This window comes from Microtus oregoni, unplaced genomic scaffold (genome assembly GCF_018167655.1).
Source record: "Microtus oregoni isolate MIOR12 unplaced genomic scaffold, Mior012 000006F_ref0000085, whole genome shotgun sequence".
Classification (NCBI taxonomy): domain Eukaryota; kingdom Metazoa; phylum Chordata; class Mammalia; order Rodentia; family Cricetidae; genus Microtus; species Microtus oregoni.
Window position 1 is genome coordinate 37944100 of NW_024543065.1, and position 20425 is coordinate 37964524.

General features: G+C 39.9%; 1 protein-coding gene across 1 annotated transcript in view; it reads right to left on the minus strand.

Moving 5' to 3' along the window:
* Positions 1–1538: 1538 nt before the first annotated feature.
* LOC121449779 overlaps positions 1539–20425 on the minus strand; it is a 59226-nt gene continuing 40339 nt past the window's right edge. Inside the window, 6 exon segments of the mRNA XM_041654458.1 lie at positions 1539–3965; positions 5638–5764; positions 8125–8415; positions 10393–10484; positions 16193–16283; positions 18126–18304. Of these exon segments, the coding sequence (XP_041510392.1) occupies positions 2203–3965; positions 5638–5764; positions 8125–8415; positions 10393–10484; positions 16193–16283; positions 18126–18304 (2543 nt within the window). The 3' untranslated portion in view covers positions 1539–2202.

Consider the following 20425-nt stretch of genomic DNA (forward strand, 5'->3'; position numbering starts at 1 on the left):
CCGCACACTACCCCACTCACTCCCAGGTGGATGCAGAAAATAAGGTTGTGTTCCCAAGTGTAAAAATGTGAGTCACACCTTACTAGCTATGGCTCTGGAAACACTGAGGAAGAGGAGGAAAGGGAATAGAAGGGAAAGAGGAGGAAGGGCTAAGACATGTCATGTTCTAGACTCCATATAGCTGTTGTAATCAGTAATTAATAGTAGCAGTACTTACCTGTATTGACCTCATATTAGACCACAGTCTAGGAAAGGGAAAGGCTCTTTATGTCTCCAACATTGTCCATGAATGGATTGTAGGAGGAGAATCACTGCCTTTCATTGTAATACTCTGCAGAGCCCTCCAGGTTCCAACACAGAGCTCCAAACTCAGTCTCACAGATGGCCCTGGTTAATCTCAGTGGGTCCCAAGCAAAATGAATAGAGATTAACACAATAGAGAGATTTTTTTTTTTTTTACAATTGTGGACCAGGATAATAGAGGTAGGAGGTGAGAGAGGACAGTGTGTGTATGAAGAAGGGGGGCGGGGATAGTTGGTAATATTTTTTATTGACCTCATCAGTTCATAATTTCTTTTTGGTTGTATCAAGGTTCAGGAAAACTTCCTTTATTATTCCAAGAAGTATTTTAAGTAGCTTTGCTGTGTTTATTTGAAGTTTTGATAGAACCCTGTTGACCTAATCCTGGAGTGAAGAGGGCATTTTATCACTTGTTCCATCTCATTTCTACTTGTAGTTCTGTTTACATTATTTACTTTATGTTGTAATTTGGTATGTTGTAAGCACTTGGAAACATATATTTCAATTGGAGTTTCCAATTAAGTGGAATATAAGTCTTTAATATCAGTAGAAATGAGATACACTTGATTATTCATGAATGTCATTTAGGTGGTGCAGTTACCTTGGGTAATTTACAAGACATGAAAAGAAAAAGTTATGTCTAGTTAGGCGAGGTCATGCCTTAAACCTTAAGCCTTAAACCAAGCACTCAGAAGCAAGGGGGATCTCTGAGTTCTATGCTACCCTTTTCTACACAATGAGTATAGGACAGCTGGGAACACACCGAGAGTCCATGTCTCAAGATAAATGAACTTCTCCTTGACCAACATCGTTTATGCTACCAGAAGCACCGTGTATGCTCCCAGAGGAGGGAAGCAACAGTCCTGTCCATCTGTGATGCCTATAAACCATATAAAGATCACCATGGCAAAAGTCCCCTAAGGTTGAATCAGTTGCAAGCACATGTTAGTAGTAACCAACAGCTCTGTCATCAGACTTAAGCCCCTCTTCACAGACGGGAAACCATGACTGACTGGTACTAGAAATCTTGTTACCTCCTCAGGTATGAATCTTGGGAGAACCTATGACACCCACTTAATAAACCTGCATAAGCCCACACAAAAATCTAAACATTTTACCTTGTACCCACAGATAAGTGTAGTCATCACTTCTCGTTAAGGAAACTTCTGCTGCAACAGGCAGAACCCACTACAAAAAACCTCAATTAATCAAATGCAGAGAATTTCACATGTTGGGATTATATATGGTATACCTTTATTTAGTTTCTCAGGATTATGAATTTTGCAGTGCTCAACAAAATTAGAGTGCTTTGTCACATTTTTTAATGTTACCATATTTTGTCCTCATTATGATATTTTGTTGTTGTTTAGACAGTGTTTATGTAGTCCTGGCTGTCTATGAACTCACTATGTAGACTAGGACGGCTTCTGACTCAGAGATCTTCCTGTCTTTGCCTTGTGAGTGCTGGGATGAAAGGTTTGCATCATCACATCACTATTATTATGAATTTTTAGATGTTGAACCCAGTATTTTTATCACAGCTTTTCTGAGGGGCTAGAGATACGACTTAGTGGTTACGAGGACTGACTACACTTCCAGAAGACTGGGGTTCAATTCTAGACACATATAACAGGTCACAATTTTCTGGTAATCCAGGCTTAAGGCATCTGATTACCTCCTGTGGACTCTCCAAGCACCAGGCATACATGTAGTCCACAGAAATACTTATATACAATGCAACCATATAAAAACAAAAAACAACAAAACTTTCCCTGTAGAATTTTATTTTCATATAAGCCCTGTGAAATTTGTTAACATTTAGACCTTGATGAAAGACATTCACAAGTTTCATATCTTTATGCTTCTATTAGTGTGATTTCTAAGCAGAGAATTCAGATAAGGCTATGTCACATTATTTGCAATGGTATTTTTCTCTCCAGTTTGAATTTTCTACTGTTTTCTAAATCTCAAAATTTGAATAAAGGACATGTCACATTCTTTGCATTTGTAAGGTCTCTACCAAGTATGAATTTTCTGGTGTATTCTAAGATGTGAGTTACGGGAAAAGGATTTGTCACATTCCATACATTTGTAAGGTTTCTCTCCAGTATGAATTTTCTGATGTTGCCTAAGAGTTGAGCACTCAGTAAAAGATTTGTCACATTCTGTACATCTGTAAGGTCTCTCTCCAGTATGGACTCTCTGATGTGTTCTAAGATGTGAGTCCTGGGTAAAGGATTTGCCGCATTCTGTACACTTGTAAGGTTTCTCTCCAGTATGCATTTTCTGATGGCGTTTAAGTGCTGACAACTGATGAAATGATTTTCCACATTCTCTGCATCTGTAAGGTCTCTCTCCTGTATGAATTCTCTGATGTATTCTAAGATATGAGTCCTGGCTAAAGGATTTGCTACATTGCCTACATTTGTAAAGTTTCTCTCCGGTATGAATTTTCTGATGATTTCTGAGATTTGATATTACACTAAAGGATTTGTCACATACCTCACATTTGTAAGGTTTCTCCCCAGTATGAATTTTATGATGTCTTCTAAGAGTTGAGTTCAAGGTAAAGGATTTGTCACAGACCTCACATTTGTAAGGCCTCTCACCAGTATGGATTCGGTGATGCCTTTTAAGATGTGATAAATCAAGAAAGGACTTACCACATTCTTTGCATTCGTACAATTCCTCTAAAGAATGAGTTTTCTGATGTCTTCTAAATGATGAATAGTGGGTAAAGGAACTGTCGCAATCATTGCATTTGTAAGGCTTCTCTCCAGTATGGAGTCTGTAATGTCTCCTTAAGTGTGAAAGCCAATGAAAGACCCTGCCACATTCTTGACACCTATAATGTTTCTCAGTGGTATGGATTTTCTGATGTCTCCTAAAGTTAGAATAGTGGGCAAAGGATCTGTCACATTCCTTACATTTGTAAGGCTTCTCTCCTGTATGCATGTTCTGATGGCTTTTAAGTGCTGAGGACTGATGAAATGACTTTCCACATTCTCTGCATTTGTAAGGTTTCTCTCCAGTATGGAGTCTTTGATGAGTTTTCAGACTTGAGCACTGGGTAAAGGATTTGTCACAAACGTTGCACGTGTAGGGTTTCTTTCCAGTATGAATTCTCTGATGCTTTGTAAGAGTTGACTTCACAGTGAAGGATTTGTTACATTCCTGACATTTGTAAGGCTTCTCTCCAGTATGAATTCTCTGATGTACAGTGAGGCTTAAGGCAGTACTGAAGGATTTCCCACATTTCCCACACTGGTGTGGTTTCTCTCCAATGCAGAATTTTTGTTGTAAACCATTGTATGTAGAGCTAAAATGGTCATCATATTCTTCCTGCCTGTTCTCGTTCTTTGCAGTATAGAGTCTCTGATCTTTATTAATGTTGGAACACAAATTTAAAGATTTCTCACAGTCCTTAGGTTTGCAAGGTTCTTCTCCAGTGTGCACACATTCATGTCTATCTGGGTTTGATGAGTCAACAGAGTCATCCCTATGATTACTGCATCTATAGTTATTAGAGTTTTCTGTAGTTTCACTTATTCTATAATATGCACATGTGGAGGGGTCATGAAGCACTTTGCCAAGGTCATTACACTGAGAAGACTCCTTTTCATTATTCACATGTAGATGGGCAGGATTACATATGCAACAGTTCTCTGAAAATGAATACAATTCACATTAATAGTGCTTGTTCCAAGATTAAACATTTGATAAATAACTATCTCCCGAAGTTCTCTCTTAAGATAAGCCAACCAACAACTATTTAGAATAGTTTCCAGTAGTCAACTTTCTTCACCACTGTTATTTATGGATGCTCACAAACACAGAGTAATAGTCTTCAAGGAAGTTGAAGCAGAGAACTGAGAAATCAGTAATTAGCTTGGGGACGGAGGTAACTGCCCAAGTATATTTAAAATATATGCCACTATTTTAAAATATTTTTTCTCAGAAATTGATGAAGCAGAGTTTAATCCAATTCCAGATTCACAGTGTTTACTTACTAATGTACAGCAATGAAAATTTAAGTCAAAATACCCAATTCCTTAGAAAATTAAAGGCCTATTGAAAAGCGTCACAGATTCTATATTTTCATGCTGAATTTAGATTCTTTAAAAAGTAATAGATGCAAAGCAAGTATTACATCAGAGGCTCTAAATCTGTGGTTCTAAACCTGTGGGTCATAATTGTCTGAAAATACATGTTTTTTCCAATGATCTTAGGAACCAAGGCATCACTTAGTAGCAAAGTTACAGTCAAACATTAGCAACAAAAACCCTTTTATGGTTGGGAGTCAACAAAACATGAGGAACTTTACTAAAAGGCTGTACCGTTACCAAGGTTCAGAACCACTCGCTGCTCGAGATCATTTGAAGCAGGGCTATCATGGGAAGTCAGGGCTTATTTTTAGCCACCATTAATATACATGCGAGGAAAGCAATCACAGAATAATCCTAATTCATGGACTCACATTAGACTTAGAACGTTGTAAGATTATTCCAATCTGATATCAGCAAATAAAACTGCATTTTGTACTAGCATTAAGTAAAAACCATAATCCAGGTGTAATAAGACACATCTTCTAACAATTACAGTATTTAGAATGCATCCCTGGGCAAGGAAACTATATATTCGAGGTTCAATTATCAGGAATCCTTTCAAAAGGAACTGAATATTGCAAAAGCATTCTCACCTCTTTCGTACTCTTTTATTGGAAGCTATCATTGTTGTCGTGCTCATTCACTAGCGCACCCTAGCTGTGGCTACTCTTTGCTCTCCACCTCTCAAGACAATCTTATTTGCTGTGGACAGGTGACCACGCCAACCTAGCATATAATAATCTATGTGTTCTGTGAGGCCATCCATGATCCATGCTATAATTTTTTAGAAAGAATGAACATGTTTAATACAGTACTATGCTCAGTAAAGAAAGAATACATAGTAGAGGAATATAGGAATAATTTTCCAATTGCTATTTCCTGTCAGAATCTTCAGCATATTTAGGGAGAATTTTCAGTTTGAATATCGTGAATTTTTCTCACAAATAAAACAATATTAAGAACAATGACAGACATCGAGCTTTAAGATATAACTGGAAATATTATATGCTACTGAGTTTCTGAATGTATTATGGAAATGAAATGAAGGGTGCATCACACCTATAAAATGGAGAAGAGAGAAAAAAAAAACACAAAGAAAAAGTTCTTTTCTACTCCCAAGCATTCCCTAATCTCCTATTGTTTTCACGATAGCCTAACAGAGAGTTCATAACCTATACAGTCAGTACATACAAAGCTTGAGTTAGCAAGTCTACAAGCAAAATGTTCTCACCCACAGAGAGCAGGTTGCTGTAATTCTCCAACATCACATCAATGTACAAAGTTCTCTGAGCAGAGTTCAGACATTCCCACTCCTCTTGGGAGAAGTCCACAGTCACATCCTTGAATGTCAACAGACCCTGAAATACAAAGTACAGTTTGTGTTTCTACCAGACAGAGTGCTCTCCTAGATATAAGGAGATGTGAGGAAATTAGGGGACTAGATGGTAAAGATAGTTACTCAAAGATGATTTCTAATATAGTCATACTCCACAGGATGATACAGTAGTCTCACAGGCAATATACACTAAACAACACACATTCAAGGTCTGGACACGGTTATCTATCTTCTATGTTGCACAGGATCATAGCGGACATGTCTAAGGAGGAAAATTTAGGATGAGGAAATGTGCTTTGAAATGTTGTGCCTACATTTTATGCTAAAATATTGACACTGAATCATCCTGTCTGTTCTTGGGCCTACCATGATTCCATTGTAACATGCTCAGTTCATATGTTTAGACTCTAGGTCCAATGCCATACCATTAAAGAGCAAACTGGCACATATGGAAGGCAAAATTCATGGTTAACTCAATAGTGAAAGAGTTTGGTTTTTTTCCACAGTAAAAATGAATACAACAACACTGTATACTGTAAATTTTAACTTGAACATATAAAATCAAGTAGTATATAGAATTAATTTTATGAAAATATTGGGCCACTACTAAGCAGATAGAAAAATCAGCATCAACCACATTTGATATAATCAAAAATATTATAGAAATAATAGAAGTTGACTTAGACAAATAACAATTTCAGATGTTTTGAAGATTTCACATGCAAATAGTTACAAAAAAAAGATGAAAGTCCAAAAACACATCAAATAATGTTTAAGTTACACATCAGCATGGAAACATAGGATGTTAGCCACGGGGATCATGAGACATGTGATTCAAACCAGTTAGAAAACCTGTTGTGTTTCTTCCCTGTCTTTTCTTTGTATCTGATTACTCCTGAATGATTAGCACATAAATAACATCGTTTCCCTAAAGTTATATATAAGCCTCCCTGCTGGAGGCATAGTAAATTCAGGCCTATCCTATTTTGTAGAAACACCTGTACTAGGGAGTCAGTCAGATGACAGATAGCCTTTTCCAGTTTGAATATGTCTCCGTCTATCAGTCTCCCTAGTTCCTTATAATTTTGGTTTTCCTTTATAAGAGCTGCAGTTCTAAAGTCTGTCAACCTAGCTAGCCCCTCCCTGAGAAGGCTGGGATGAGAACTGCTCAGAGGCTCTTGGGTATGTCCCTCTGGGAAAGATAATGTTCTCAACCTCCTCTTCCTCCTGAGAAGTAGTAGACTTGGGGCAGTAAGTTCACAAGGATTCACAGGTCTGTGGTAGAAGCCAGGTTGATGCATGGTTTCAACCCTGTCATACATGCAAACCAGCACCCATGAGAAGGAACCACAAAGTTAAGCCTATGTCCTGCATCTGAACTAGAAACTGGACTGCTCGAATTACAAAATCTCTCATATGGTGAGTTGTTGAGGCTATAATATTCTGAGTGAAAACAGGCCTTTGAGTTCTTGCACTAAAGAGGGAGACCATTTGGTCCATGGGCAGTGTTGGGATTTCAGCTCATCCACAATGAGTTTTCTGATATCAGAAGGCTGGTTTCCCTGGGAAGAAAGGGGGGCTATGCTTACATAGCATGAGGACCAGGCTTAATGCAAAGCCAGCAGTCAGCAGTAGCATTAGAGTTAGTTCCACTCAGGAACTTGAAGGTACTGTCAAGAATTTCAAACTATAGTTTTCTTTAGGATGTGTCTTAACAGGTAGATTGGCATTGTGGGAGATGACCAGTCCTCTCTTGGGTGAGGGCACCCAAGATGGATTATTGGGCTGATAACCTTATTGGTGCCCACTTACAATTTTGGTTGCTTGGGCTGAAACCACTGAACAGTAAACTTTCGGTGTCAGAGTCCAGTCCTAAAACATACACCCAAAGGCCCCATGTTTTCCCTCCCGTCTTTGGTCAACGATAACAGTAAAGATACTTTTTTCCTGAAACTAACGATGTGTAATTGTAGCCAATAGTCTTAATCTTTGGGTTTAACCAAGGGTAAAATGTCTCACAAGCATTAATTGTCACACTGGCTAATATCTCACATTCCCTTCCCCCACAGTGCTATCCGCCCTCCACCTCACAAAGGGGTGTTCTATCTGAGGGGCAAGGTAAACTACCATACCTCTTTTTAATTTTTTCACAATAGGCCAAGCGTTGCAACCCTGTGGTGTGTGCAGAATCTTATACTAGGTCACAGAGATTTATAGTTAGAGAAAGAGTCAGGTGTGGTGGCAATGGCTAAAATCTTTGCATCAGATATTTGGATGAGTCTCCACTCATAGTAGGTGGGCATATAAGCCCCTAAGTGGCAGACATCAGGAGGAAAAAGACAAGCATTATTATGGGTCTTTTCCCTGCCTTGTTAATTGTACCTTGGTAGGTCCCAGTGGCCTTAGCACCCATTCCTTAGGCACATGTTTAGATTTTGACAGCTCTAGATGATTCTGCTGAATCCAGTGAGGCTTGTCAGCTACTTTAACAGCAGTCGGTGTGGCCAAGATCACCTCGAACAGTCCAGTACACTTTCCTCCTAGCTGCTGGGCCATATATTTCTCGCCCCAAACCCAATCAACAGGTTGTATCTCTGGCTCATCTGGTGGGTGTCTCTCCTGATACAGTAGCTGGTCCTCTTTGACAGTCTCAAAGATGTTGGGCAGGACTGCCTGCAAGAATTTAAGAAGTTCTGGATCAGTGACTCTTTCTAGGTATTCCAATATCTAGCTTTGTAATAATTCAGGGAGGCCTTCCAAACATAATCTCAAGGGGAGTACATGAGGGGTACATCGAGCACTTAAGAGGGCAAAATGGGGGGCTGGAGAGATGGCTCAGTGGTTAAGAGCATTGCCTGCTCTTCCAAAGGTCCTGAGTTCAATTCCCAGCACCCATATGGTGGCCCACAACCATCTGTCATAAGGTCTGGTGCCCTCTTCTGGCCTGCAGGCATACACACAGATAGACTATTGTATACATAACAAATAAATAAATAAATATATTTTAAAAAAAAAAGAGGGCAAAATGGGAGAAGACTTACCCAGATATCACCTCTCTCCACAATCAATTTGGGAAGAATATCTTTTAAGCTTTCATTAATCCTCTATACCTCTCCTGATCTTTGAGGTTGATAAGTTTCCAACAGACTTAAGTTCGACCTCAGTATGTTGGCATTACATAATTCATCCTGTCCCAGAACATATTTGTGAGCATCAACCTGGATCCAACCTACCTCCTCTGAAATAAAAAGGACCTACAAGGGCTGCTGACAATATTCCCAGGTGGGTTTGTAGGTAGTAAAGATTGTACTTATAAGAGAGGTGAGGCCCTTGGGGTCCTCAGAGAAAGAAGGGTTCTGTTGTTTTCAATTACAAAGGTAGGTGGTAGAAAAGGGAACATTAACCATAAAAGGTTGTGGGCTTTGAGGTGCTTCCACTTCAGTACCCCATGGCTATACAGTTGGTGGTGCCTCTTACAAGGGAAAGAGTAAGGGAACCCCAAGGTTAGCAACAGAAACTTAGAGGAAAGGTGAGATGGAGGAGCACCAGACAACAAAAGTTCAGGGTTCTCTTGAGAAAGGGTGGTCAGGGCCCTGGATCTATAGGGAGAATAGAATATGAGGTTTGGCACATTCTCCGCCATAAAAGGGGAGTTTCTAATAGATCCACCTAGGTTAGAAAATAAATCTGATCAGGATGACTCTTTAAGCAATAGGCACTGAGTTTATAATCCAGACTCAAATCAAAGGATCCATGTGGAGATCAATTTATACTAAAACTAGATCATTTCACTTCACAGAGCATGACCCTTTTAGGCAAATTAATACACTCAAATGAAAATCAGCCTGAAGATTACTAGAAAACTAAAGACAGAACTAAAGTTAAGACCCACTTCTTTCACTCCTGGGCACATATCTAGAAAATACCCCACCCCACTATAGAGATATTTATACTCTGTGGTTAATGCTGCTGTGTTTACATTAGCAAAGAATTATAATCAGACCTAACTGTCTACTCCCAATGAATGCACAATGAAAATGATATACATATAAAATGGAATACTATTCAGCTGAAGAGAAAAATGTAAGAAATTTGCAGGAAAATGGATGAAATAAAAATGTATAATTGGAAGAGAGATCATACAGTACCAGAAAAAGAATACTGTATTTTCCCTCATAGGGAGAATCTACCATTACTATATGTTTATGGAAACAACATACATATGGGCACAGCAGAATATGAAGAAAAGAGAACAAGAAAGGTTATAAATATTGGGTTGGAGGTAGAACTGAATGCAGGTAATAAACACCAGTTATGGTGAAGGATGTAAAGCTAAGTGCTTTTCTAGTTCTGTCTCACTTTTTTTGGTCTGTTTTTTGATGGCAGATAAGTATATCAAAATGTATTGAATATTGAAACTATAATATCCCATGTGAGGCTCCAGAGCTTCTGTTCCCAATAACTACTTTAACTATGTAAAAAGACATTGAGGTACACAGTCAGATTATTTTCAGCATGTGATTTTTGTTTGTATGCAACATTTTTATAATGTTAAAAAATAATTAGAAGCAGAAAATTAAAGGCTTCCAATGTGTAAAACTATAACATATCTACAAAAAAAGGGGGGTTGGGCAGGGCATGAGCACTGACCTGGGAGAGATTAATTGCAGAATCAGCCATTTCTTTCAGTTTATCTTCTGTGAGTTTCTCTTTCAGGAACAATGAGTAGATGGCTTGTTGACCTTTCATATTAAGGGGTCAAAAAGAAAGTGCAAAAATTAATACTGAAAGCTGTTAAAGAAACATGTCAAATCACTTGAAAAGACACAAGCAAAAGAATGAGACCAAGTGTTCAGACAATGATCCCAAATCCACGAGTGCATGGAATGACATTTAAAGCTTGAAGAGAAAATCACTGTTAATCATATTGTTACTCAAACAAAAAAAAAATCTATCTTAAAATTAATGGAGCATGTGTGTATTTGAAGACAATCATGAATTAACATAGCACATTTCACTAAAGCAGCACTGCAGATAATAAATTAGAGGCAAAATATACACAGGGGATTCCAATGAATTATCAATGAGAACATTGGAAATAACTTTCATGTGAAGAATAGATAAATACAGGAGAACTTGAAAGTAATCATCCATGGGTAAGACAGCACATCACTAATTCTCAGACAAAAGAAAGAAAACTATTCCCAATATAATCCAACCAACAACAACATTAAGAAATTCCCTTAAAACAAACAGACAAAATAAATCTAGCAACTCTGAAAATCAATAAGGAGAATCCTGAAAAAGTTAAAGAAATCTAGCACATGACCCGGCTGTACCACTCCTTGGCATATGCTCAAAGGACTTGACATGCTACTCCACAGATATTTGCTCACCCATTTTCATTGCTGCTCTATTCACAGTAGCTACAAAAGGGAGACAACCTAAATGAATAATGGAAACGTGATACACATAACCTTTGGAACATTGTTCAGGGATAAAGAAAATTGCAAGCATGAGCTTTGCAGGTAAATGGATAGACCTAGAAAAGATCATATTTTTTTCTTTTTTTTAATTTATTTATTTATTAAAGATTTCTGCCTCCTCCCTGCCACCGCCTCCCATTTCCCTCCCCCTCCCCTGACCAAGTCCCCCTCCCCCATCAGAGCAAGGAACTCATGACAGCAAGGGGTGCACCCACACACTGAGACAATGGGGATGTTCTATCGGGAACTCACCAAGGCCAGCTGGCCTGGGTCTGAAAAAGCATGGGATAAAACCGGACTTGCTGAACATAGAAAAGATCATATTGAAAGGAGTAACCCAGATGAAGATAGACATTGTATGATCTCTCTCTTAGGCAGTTCCTAGCTCCAAATCTTCAAATGTGAGTACACAACCTGGAATAACTGCAGAAACAAGAAAAATAAAAACAGTCCAGTGTGGGCTGTGTGGGAGTAATAAAAAAGGGAATAACATGGAAAAAATAGTCTAAAGGGGGGAATGGAGAAACAGGGGTGAGGGATTTAATTATGGAGAAGAGACATAAACACAGAAGGAGGGTAAAATGACAGTAAAAATGTCTAATTTACAAAATTTACAAAAAGATACTATTATCCATCCAAAAAAATATGTGCATACAGATACATTTATAGTTAAATAAAAAAATCCATCTGGGCTTATGGTACTCATCACAAGAGCCATAGACTTTCTACCAAAACCATCCACACCCAAACCATAAGAAGCCTGCTCGGAAATTGTTTTTCACAGCTGTCCAAGACACTCCCAAAACGTAGGCTATTGCTGTTGCCCATATTGGCTTCCTAGAGGCAGAAGATAAGTTCTATTGTTGAAGAAGCCATGCACTTCAGATACAGATCCCAGAGGACTAGAGATGGTTATGACCTTAAAACCTTCCTGGGGATTAGCTTTCATGATACCAGAAAGCAACATGCAAGCTTCCAAAGTAAGGAGCCAATCAACAGTCCTCTCCACCTATGACACCTAGGAACCACAATGATCTGTACTGCATGATAGTACTAAGGGTGCAAGAGTGGCACACGTACCTTGGTGGTAACCAACACCTTCTAATTGGATTTAAGACCCTCTCAACAGGAGGGAAATCATGCCTGGTATTAGAAACCTAGCCCAGTTTACCTAGGGAGAGTGAAGACAAAGATCTTACAGCAGAACCTACAACTGGTGTGGGAAGTTCTTCTGCATATGTGTTGCTTTCATTGGTTAATGAATGAAGAAGCTATTTCGGCTAGTGGCTTAGCAGAGTAGAGGTAGGCAGGGAAAGCTAAAATGAATTCTGGGAGAAAGAAGGCGGAGTCAGGGAGAAGCCATGTAGCCGCCACTGGAAACAGATGAGCTGAATCCTTGCCAGTAAGACACAGCCACATAGCAATACAGATTAATAAGTATAGGTTAAATTAAGATATAAGAGCTAGCCAATAAGAAGCTAGAGCTAATAGGCCAATCAGTTATTTAATTAACACAGTTTCTATGTGGTTATTTCAAGTCTGGGCAGGTGAGAATGAACAATCGGCCTCCTACATCAAACTGGCACCCAATGAGGCCAAATAAATCCACTTAAAACCTGAGAGAGCTTGAAAAGGAATTCTAAGCAAAAAAAGAACAGAATTTAGCACAGTTTCTTGGTAGCCACAATTTTTTTTTTCTTCTAGATGGGCTCACAGTGAGCAGGGGTGCCGAGGCTGCTTTAAGGGAGGTGCAGGAAAAACTGTGTGACTTCTTTTAAAAAAGGGAAGTTTCCTGGTTTGCCAGCACAAACAGCTCTTTTGGGAGGTCCAGCTATGGAGCATTTATGGAGCATTTAAATGGGGTTTGTGAGCAGAGTGCTACAACTTGCTTAATGGCAACATACACCTGCTGTGTGCCTCAAAATTGGGCAATGTTCATGGCTCTCAGAGGCAGCGAACATTTCTCTGCCATGTTGGACTCAGCACAGCAAGCAGGCAGGGCTGTGTTGGCCCTAGCCACATCCACTTGGTATTAAAAATAAAAAGGCGCCTTTTGTCAGAAAATAATTACAGATAAACAATAAAGACAGATTCAGATAAAAAGGACTTTAAATGGGTCACAGTGTTGGATAAATGTATGTAGGATTTGGAGAGAAAAGAAAAAGAGTAAAGAGACAGTAAATGTAATATAAAAGAGTACAAACAGTCATAGATTAAAGAAGTAAAGATAATAAAATAAATATTAAACAATATTGTTAAGGGTTCGGATAAGAAGACAAGATTTTACTGATACCTGTTGCTTTTATTGGTTAATGAATAAAGAAGCTGTTTTGACAAGTGCCTTAGCAGAATAGAGGTAGGCGGGGAAAACTAACCTGAATGGTGGGAGAAAGAAGGCAGAGTCAGGGAGAACCCATGTAGCAACTGCCGGGAACAGACAACCTGGTACCTTGCCCGTAAGCTACAGCCATGTACATAGATTAATAAGAATGGGTTAAATTAAGATATAAGAGCTAGCCAATAAGATGCTAGAGCTAATAGGTCCAGCAGTGATTTAATTAATACAGTTTCTGTGTGGCTATTTTGAGTCTAGGCAGCCAGGAACAAACAAATGTCCTCCTACAACATACAATCACTACTTTACTAAATCAGCATAATCCATAACTGCATTCTAAAAATCTTCCTTATCACCACAGATAAATGTTGTCCTCAACTCTCACCATAGAAAGATCTTTTTGGAACACATGGGGATTATTTCGGAAAACCTGCTCAGTCCCTACAAACACATAAGCAACACCACACCTGCTCCTCAGGTTCAGGGATCACTGAGAAGGAGGGGCAGGAAAATTGTAAGAGCCAGAGGAATGGGATGTTTGCTGTGAGACTGTGTCTCCTAGAAATGTCAGAGAATCTACATGCATGAAATCTTACAAACATGGCTGCCTAAACATAAGCAGATCAAGGACAACACCAAGAGACATGCTAACAGGGAAAGAGAAAGCTCACTAGGCCTCAACCCTAGTCAAACACGAAGGAATTCTGAGAGATGGAGAAATAGTCTTCTGCAGAGAAGAGTGGTTATCCAACACCAAATGTTTATCCCTGAAAACATACATAGTAGGCTGTATTTTTATGTTTAAAAATACATACAAACATTATAACAATGAAAGAAAAAGTTATTAAAAATTTTTAAAGCCTGTGTAAAGTCAAAATTTTGGATTATCTAGATAGTAAAAATTTATATTTTTAATATTGTTACTCACATAATTACACTTAGTAGGGGGTTAGAGAGATGACTCAATGGTTATGAGTACCTGCTGTTCTTCCAGAGTCCGAGGTTCCATTCCCAAACCCTACACATCTATCCATAACTACAATTCTAGGATGAACACAATGTACAGTCATAAATGCAAGCAAAACACTTGCAAACATAAAATATATGAATCTAAATTTTAAAAAATGAATACTAAGTCATGATTAATAAAAATAAAAACTCCTTAAATGAACTAACCAAGCAGATAAAAGGCCTCCACAATGAAAACTTTGATTCACTGAAAGAACTGAAGAAGATGGAAACTAGAGCATGAAAAGATGACACAGATGGAGGCCGACATAAAATTATGAAATCTGCAGTATTTCTGGAAGTCCCTGTATGAAGAGGCTACGGGAAGAACAGAGATGGCAAGCCCTACACTATTCTGTAAAAAAGTGACAGGGTGCTGTCGCTCTGTGTTATTGCTTCTCATCCCTGTCCCAGAGGCACTGGCAGTCTCTGCTCCTAGGACCAAGAAGGTACAGACGATGGTCAGTATTGATGAATGCCACACACCAACCAGGAGTTGCACTGCCAACCTGGGCAACTTTGCAAAGGTCACCTTTGATGCCATCTCTAATACCTACAGCAACCTGACCCCTGACCTCTGGAAAGAGACTGTTTATCAAGTTTCCTTATCAAGAATTCACTGACCATCTTGTGATAACCCACAGCAGAGTCTGTTCAGAAGCCTGCTCTAGCTGTGACCACCACATAAAGATTTTTTATACGAGAAAAATAGTGAATTAAGTCTATAATACACACACGTATGCAAATATAAAATAAGCAGTATTAGCAAATGATAATATGGTTTACTGGATAGAAAGTTCTTTGATCAACATGAGTGCATATCACAAAAATATGCAGACATCAACAGCAGACAAAAACCAGGAGAATACATACAACATTTGAAAACTGGCACAGTGCCTCACATTCTTTTCAGACACAAGGAGACAACCTAGAAGGTCTGTCTTCTCTAAGACTCCAAGCCATTCCCATTATAATCCTATTTGCATATTTTACAGATAGTAATTCTGAAAATACAGACCTGGAAAATACTATGAGGAACAAACGTAGAGGTGATCTCTCAGTATATTACAATTACAGCAATGGAAACCACATGGAGTGGTCATGACAACAGACAGTGGCAGCTATCCATGGGAAGAGAGCACAGATGGAGTTTAACAGTCTGTAAATATACTTCCTGATTCTTATCAAAATTCTGTTGGCATCATTTTCAGGGACAAACACTAACACTAAAAGGTAAAGAATGTGCTAGAATACCAAAAGTTTCAAGACTCTGAAAAAAAGGAATAAATCTAGAAGTCATAATTTTGATCATTTTGTAATACATTACAATCACAGACATGAAAACCAATTAGTATTGGTATGATGACATGATCAGTGGTGTGAATGGGGTAAGGACAGCATCACTCACATGATCGTCAAATACAATTTTATTTGCCTGCGTGTCAATTCTTCCTCAGAACCTCTTCTCATACCTACAACAGGATAATCCTATAAGGAGATTTTTCTCAGTAGAAGCCTCCAGAATTATTTCTAGTGAAAGAGAATGTGGCAAAATTGATTTCACATCCCACTTCCACATTCACTTAACCCTGCCATCCCTTCACCAATCCCTCCACCATACCTGTATCCTTAACTACTGCCTCCTCCTGCTCCATCTTCCAGGGTTCTTTGTTCTTCTCCACAGGTGAGCAGGTCTGAGTGATCAGTGCGCCCTGCAAGTGACAAAGAGATTGTTCAGGAAGCACCTAGATTTCTAACACAGTACTGTGCTCAGCAGATAAACACAGGATTTTAAGAGTGATTCCCGAATTGTCCTGAAGTGTCAGAATACTAAGAATATTTAGAAAGCACTTTCAGTTAGCATCACTTGAATCTCAATTCCAACCACAGCTCAATTCAAACCAAATCTCAGGGGTAGAAACAAAGCTGAATTATTGGAATGAGAATATTATACACTAGGAAGGCTCTGAATTCTTCATAGACCCAATGATGGAAGCCTCACACTTCCCCAGGGACACACAGGAAAAAGAGAACATTTCATGAAGATTTTCATTGTTCCTCTGAGGAGTTCACTTTACTCTGTGAGACTCACTCACACAAAGCTCATACACTTGCACAGTAATTTGCCAAGAAATGCTGAAAAGGAACAAAGGAGACTACAGGCAAACTGTTCTCACCCACAGAAAGCACACTTGCAATTCTGCAGCAATCAGTGACAGCACAAAGCCCTTAGGGTAGGGTCCAGGCCTGGCCCCTCCTCCTGGGAGAAGCCCACAGTCTCACCACTGGCTGTCAACAGACCACAACTAAAAAGACAATGGTTTGAATGGTTGTGTTGACGCACACCTCTAGAGACAGAGGTGGGAGGAGCTCTGTTAGTTCCAGTCCAGTCTGGTCTACCAGGTGAGTTTTGGCCAGAGAGCAACACTATGAGTCTGGGTCTCAAACAAACACAATAACCAAAAAATAACAATTTGGTCATACTCCATGCACAGAGTACTTTTCTTAAATCAAGGAGACAAAACACTATTACGAAAAATTTTCTGATATATATGAATGACTATAATTCAAAGGATGTATTCTAATATTATCCTATACTATGTTTCTTCCTTCTTCCCTCCTTCCTTCCTTCCCTTTTGTTTTTTTTTTTCAAGACATAGTTTCTTTGTGTAGCCCTTGCTGTCCTGAAACTTGCTCTGTAGACCAGGCTAGCATTGAACTCAGAGACCTACTTGCCTCTGCCTCCCTAGTGCTGAGATTAAAGGTATGTGCCACCACCACCTGGCCTATAATGTCTTTTCTAACTGAAAATAGTGTGACCTGATACCCTCAAACAGCATACTGTGCTTTCCAGACTCTAGGTGCAACATTCAGAACTCAGCCAAGACGACACTTTATATATATATAGTGAGACAAGGTCTTACAATACAGCTATGGAAGACCTGGAACTCACTATGTACATGAGGCTGGCCTCAAACTTACTCAGCTTTGCCTGCCTCTGCCTCCAGAGTTCTGGAATTCAAGGCCTGTGCCACCAGGTCTGGCAAAGACACTTTTCAGAATGCTGTATTTGCATTACATAGTGCATATGACTCTGATGGAAAATTAATGGTGGATAAAATGTTTACTTTTTAAATGTTAATGTTTGCGGATTAATATGAATCAATCAAAAAAATCTGCAAACATTCCTTTCATGACTAATATCTAAAAGATCTCTTGGAATGCCAAGTCTCCAAGATATAACAGGGCAGTTAACATGCATGAATATAAATATCGAGAGCTTTGTCCTTTACACCATAGGGAATGGAACAGTGTTTGCAAATATCAACAGATAAATTCAAATATTCTACTACACCATGTTTATAAGAATATTTCGGCAGCCAGAAGATCTTTGGAAAAAAAATCAGGATTAGTACAGTTCATATGATCTAAAATTTATCGACAAGGGAAGACATCACCGCTGAACAAATCCCGACTTCCTTATGAACAGCAGATAACCTTCTCTGACCCCTGGTCCCTTCCCTCCTGGGTCCCAGCCCCGCAGCTCCTCTGACCTGGGAGGCTCCAGGGCCGCCAGGCAGCGGTTTCCGCAGCTGCACTGCTGACTTTCCCGGCCGCCCGGCTTGGCGACTGCAGCTCAGGAGAGTTTTTCCGGGCCTGCGACAACCCACCGCGTCCTCTGCACCATGCGATTCCCACGGTGCAGGTGCAGGACCCCGACAGGGAATTAATACTTAGAACTTCAGTTTTTGACTCCTCTGCACAAACAACCGGGCCTCAGTTTCGCAATCTCCCAGCTTCCGTTTTGTCACTCCCTAATCCCGCCCAGTCACTCACTTCCTCTACATGTCACCAATTGCCAACAACCTCCTCCAACAGCTGTTTCCGGTTGAGTGTCCAGACCCTTTTGAACCTTCCCTCCGTCTCAGGCTGTCTTCCACACAGCTCCAGCTGTCAGGCCGCCTTGGACCCGCTCTGCACAGCCTCCCCTCATGCTTGCTGCCAGCCTAGAGCAGAACTGGATCTAGGAGGACGCTGCACCCCCGTTTCTGACCATCTTATCCTGAGTTTTGATCACTTCGGATTAAAATTGTTCAGTCTATCGCCTCATTTTGCGATTCTAGTGTCCTGGCCTATAAACTCATACAGAAAAATACAACCACCACCCAAATCCTGACGCTACCTTCCATAGCCCAAACACAAACTAAGATGAAATATTGCTGCCCCAAATCATCATTTCCGTAGACCAACGTCGATGAAATTAAAAAAAAAAAAAAAAACCCAGAAGACACACAGCTAGGTATCATCCCCTGCTAGGCACACCCTCTCCTACAGACAAATCCCACACATATCTTGACACTAGGTGTCAAGACCAGCTGGGTATTCCCTGCCTGCCTTACATAGAAAGTGACATACACACTTTAATTCTCTGCTTGGTACCTACCCTTTTCTGAATACAGTGAAAGCCCAACATATACATACAAGTCTACATATCAGTTCCTAGGACATAACCTTCCCCTACAACTAAGACCCTCATAGAGCACACAACTAGGTGTTACTATCACCTAAAATCATAACCCCCATATTCATACAAGCAAGTGTCGGGTTCTGCTATTTATCTCTTCTCTTACTGCCATGCACATACATGGTTAGGTTTCAGATCCTGCAGGGTACCCCCTCCCTTACTGCCAAAACCTACTATCACATGGTAGGCATGGTGTCAGGCCCTACTGTGCATCCCCTTGTCTACAAATAGAGCTTATCACACACATGTATGCTTCAAATCCTTCTAGGTACAAACGCCCCTACAGCACAGTCCTCATATACAGTCATATTCTCTCTCTCTCTCTCTCTCTCTCTCTCTCTCTCTCTCTCACACACACACACACACACACACACACACACACACACACACACACAGATGGCAAGGTTTGTTTCAGGTTCTGCTAGGTACAAATATCCCTATAGTACAATGCCCCCCCCTCAGACATGTACACATACACATGTACACATAGTAAGGTATCAGGTTATGCAAGATACCCCTCCCCTATAGCAGTACACTAGGTAAACACACCTATACACACACAAACACAAACACATTCATAGAATCATAGGTGTCAGGTCATATTAGGTGTGCACTCCCTTATATCTGAAAACTCAGAGTCAGGCTTAGGCATCCTTTCCCTTAAAAACAGACCAAATGCATAGGACTAGGTATCAGGTCCTGATAGGTACCTTCTCCCCTAATCCAAAGATGCAATACACAATCATGGGTAGTTCATCAGTACTGTTAGGCACATCCCCCAGTGATATATATAAAACATCAGTTCTGTACACACACACACACACACACACACACACACACACACACACACACCTAGGCCCTACAGCTTAACCATCACAAGTACATGCGTGACTATGTCTGGCTTTTCATGTTAATTCCTCCCTGCAGGCAAAACTCCTGAAATGGGGCTAGTTGTGTGAATTGCTGGGTAGGAACTCACCCCTAACTCCTACCCTGCCCCCCATCAGTTAGATGTCAATTTCTACTAGGTGTCTTTCTCTATAAGCAAAGCCCCACACAGGAATCTAGATACAGATCTTTCTAGGTGCCCCTCTCCTGTAGCCAAAGCCTAATGCACAAGCATGGCTGTGTCTGGATCTACCACATATTTCCTCCCACTCATCCAATGCCATACAAACTCATACAGAGTGAGGCTTCAGGTCCTGTTAGGTGCCCCATCCCTACAGTGAGAGCCCCACTTACACATTCAGATCAAGGTATTCAGTCATGCTAGGTAGCTCCTTCCTTATCTGTTCCTCCATGTTTTATACTCATATCCAAAGATTGGGA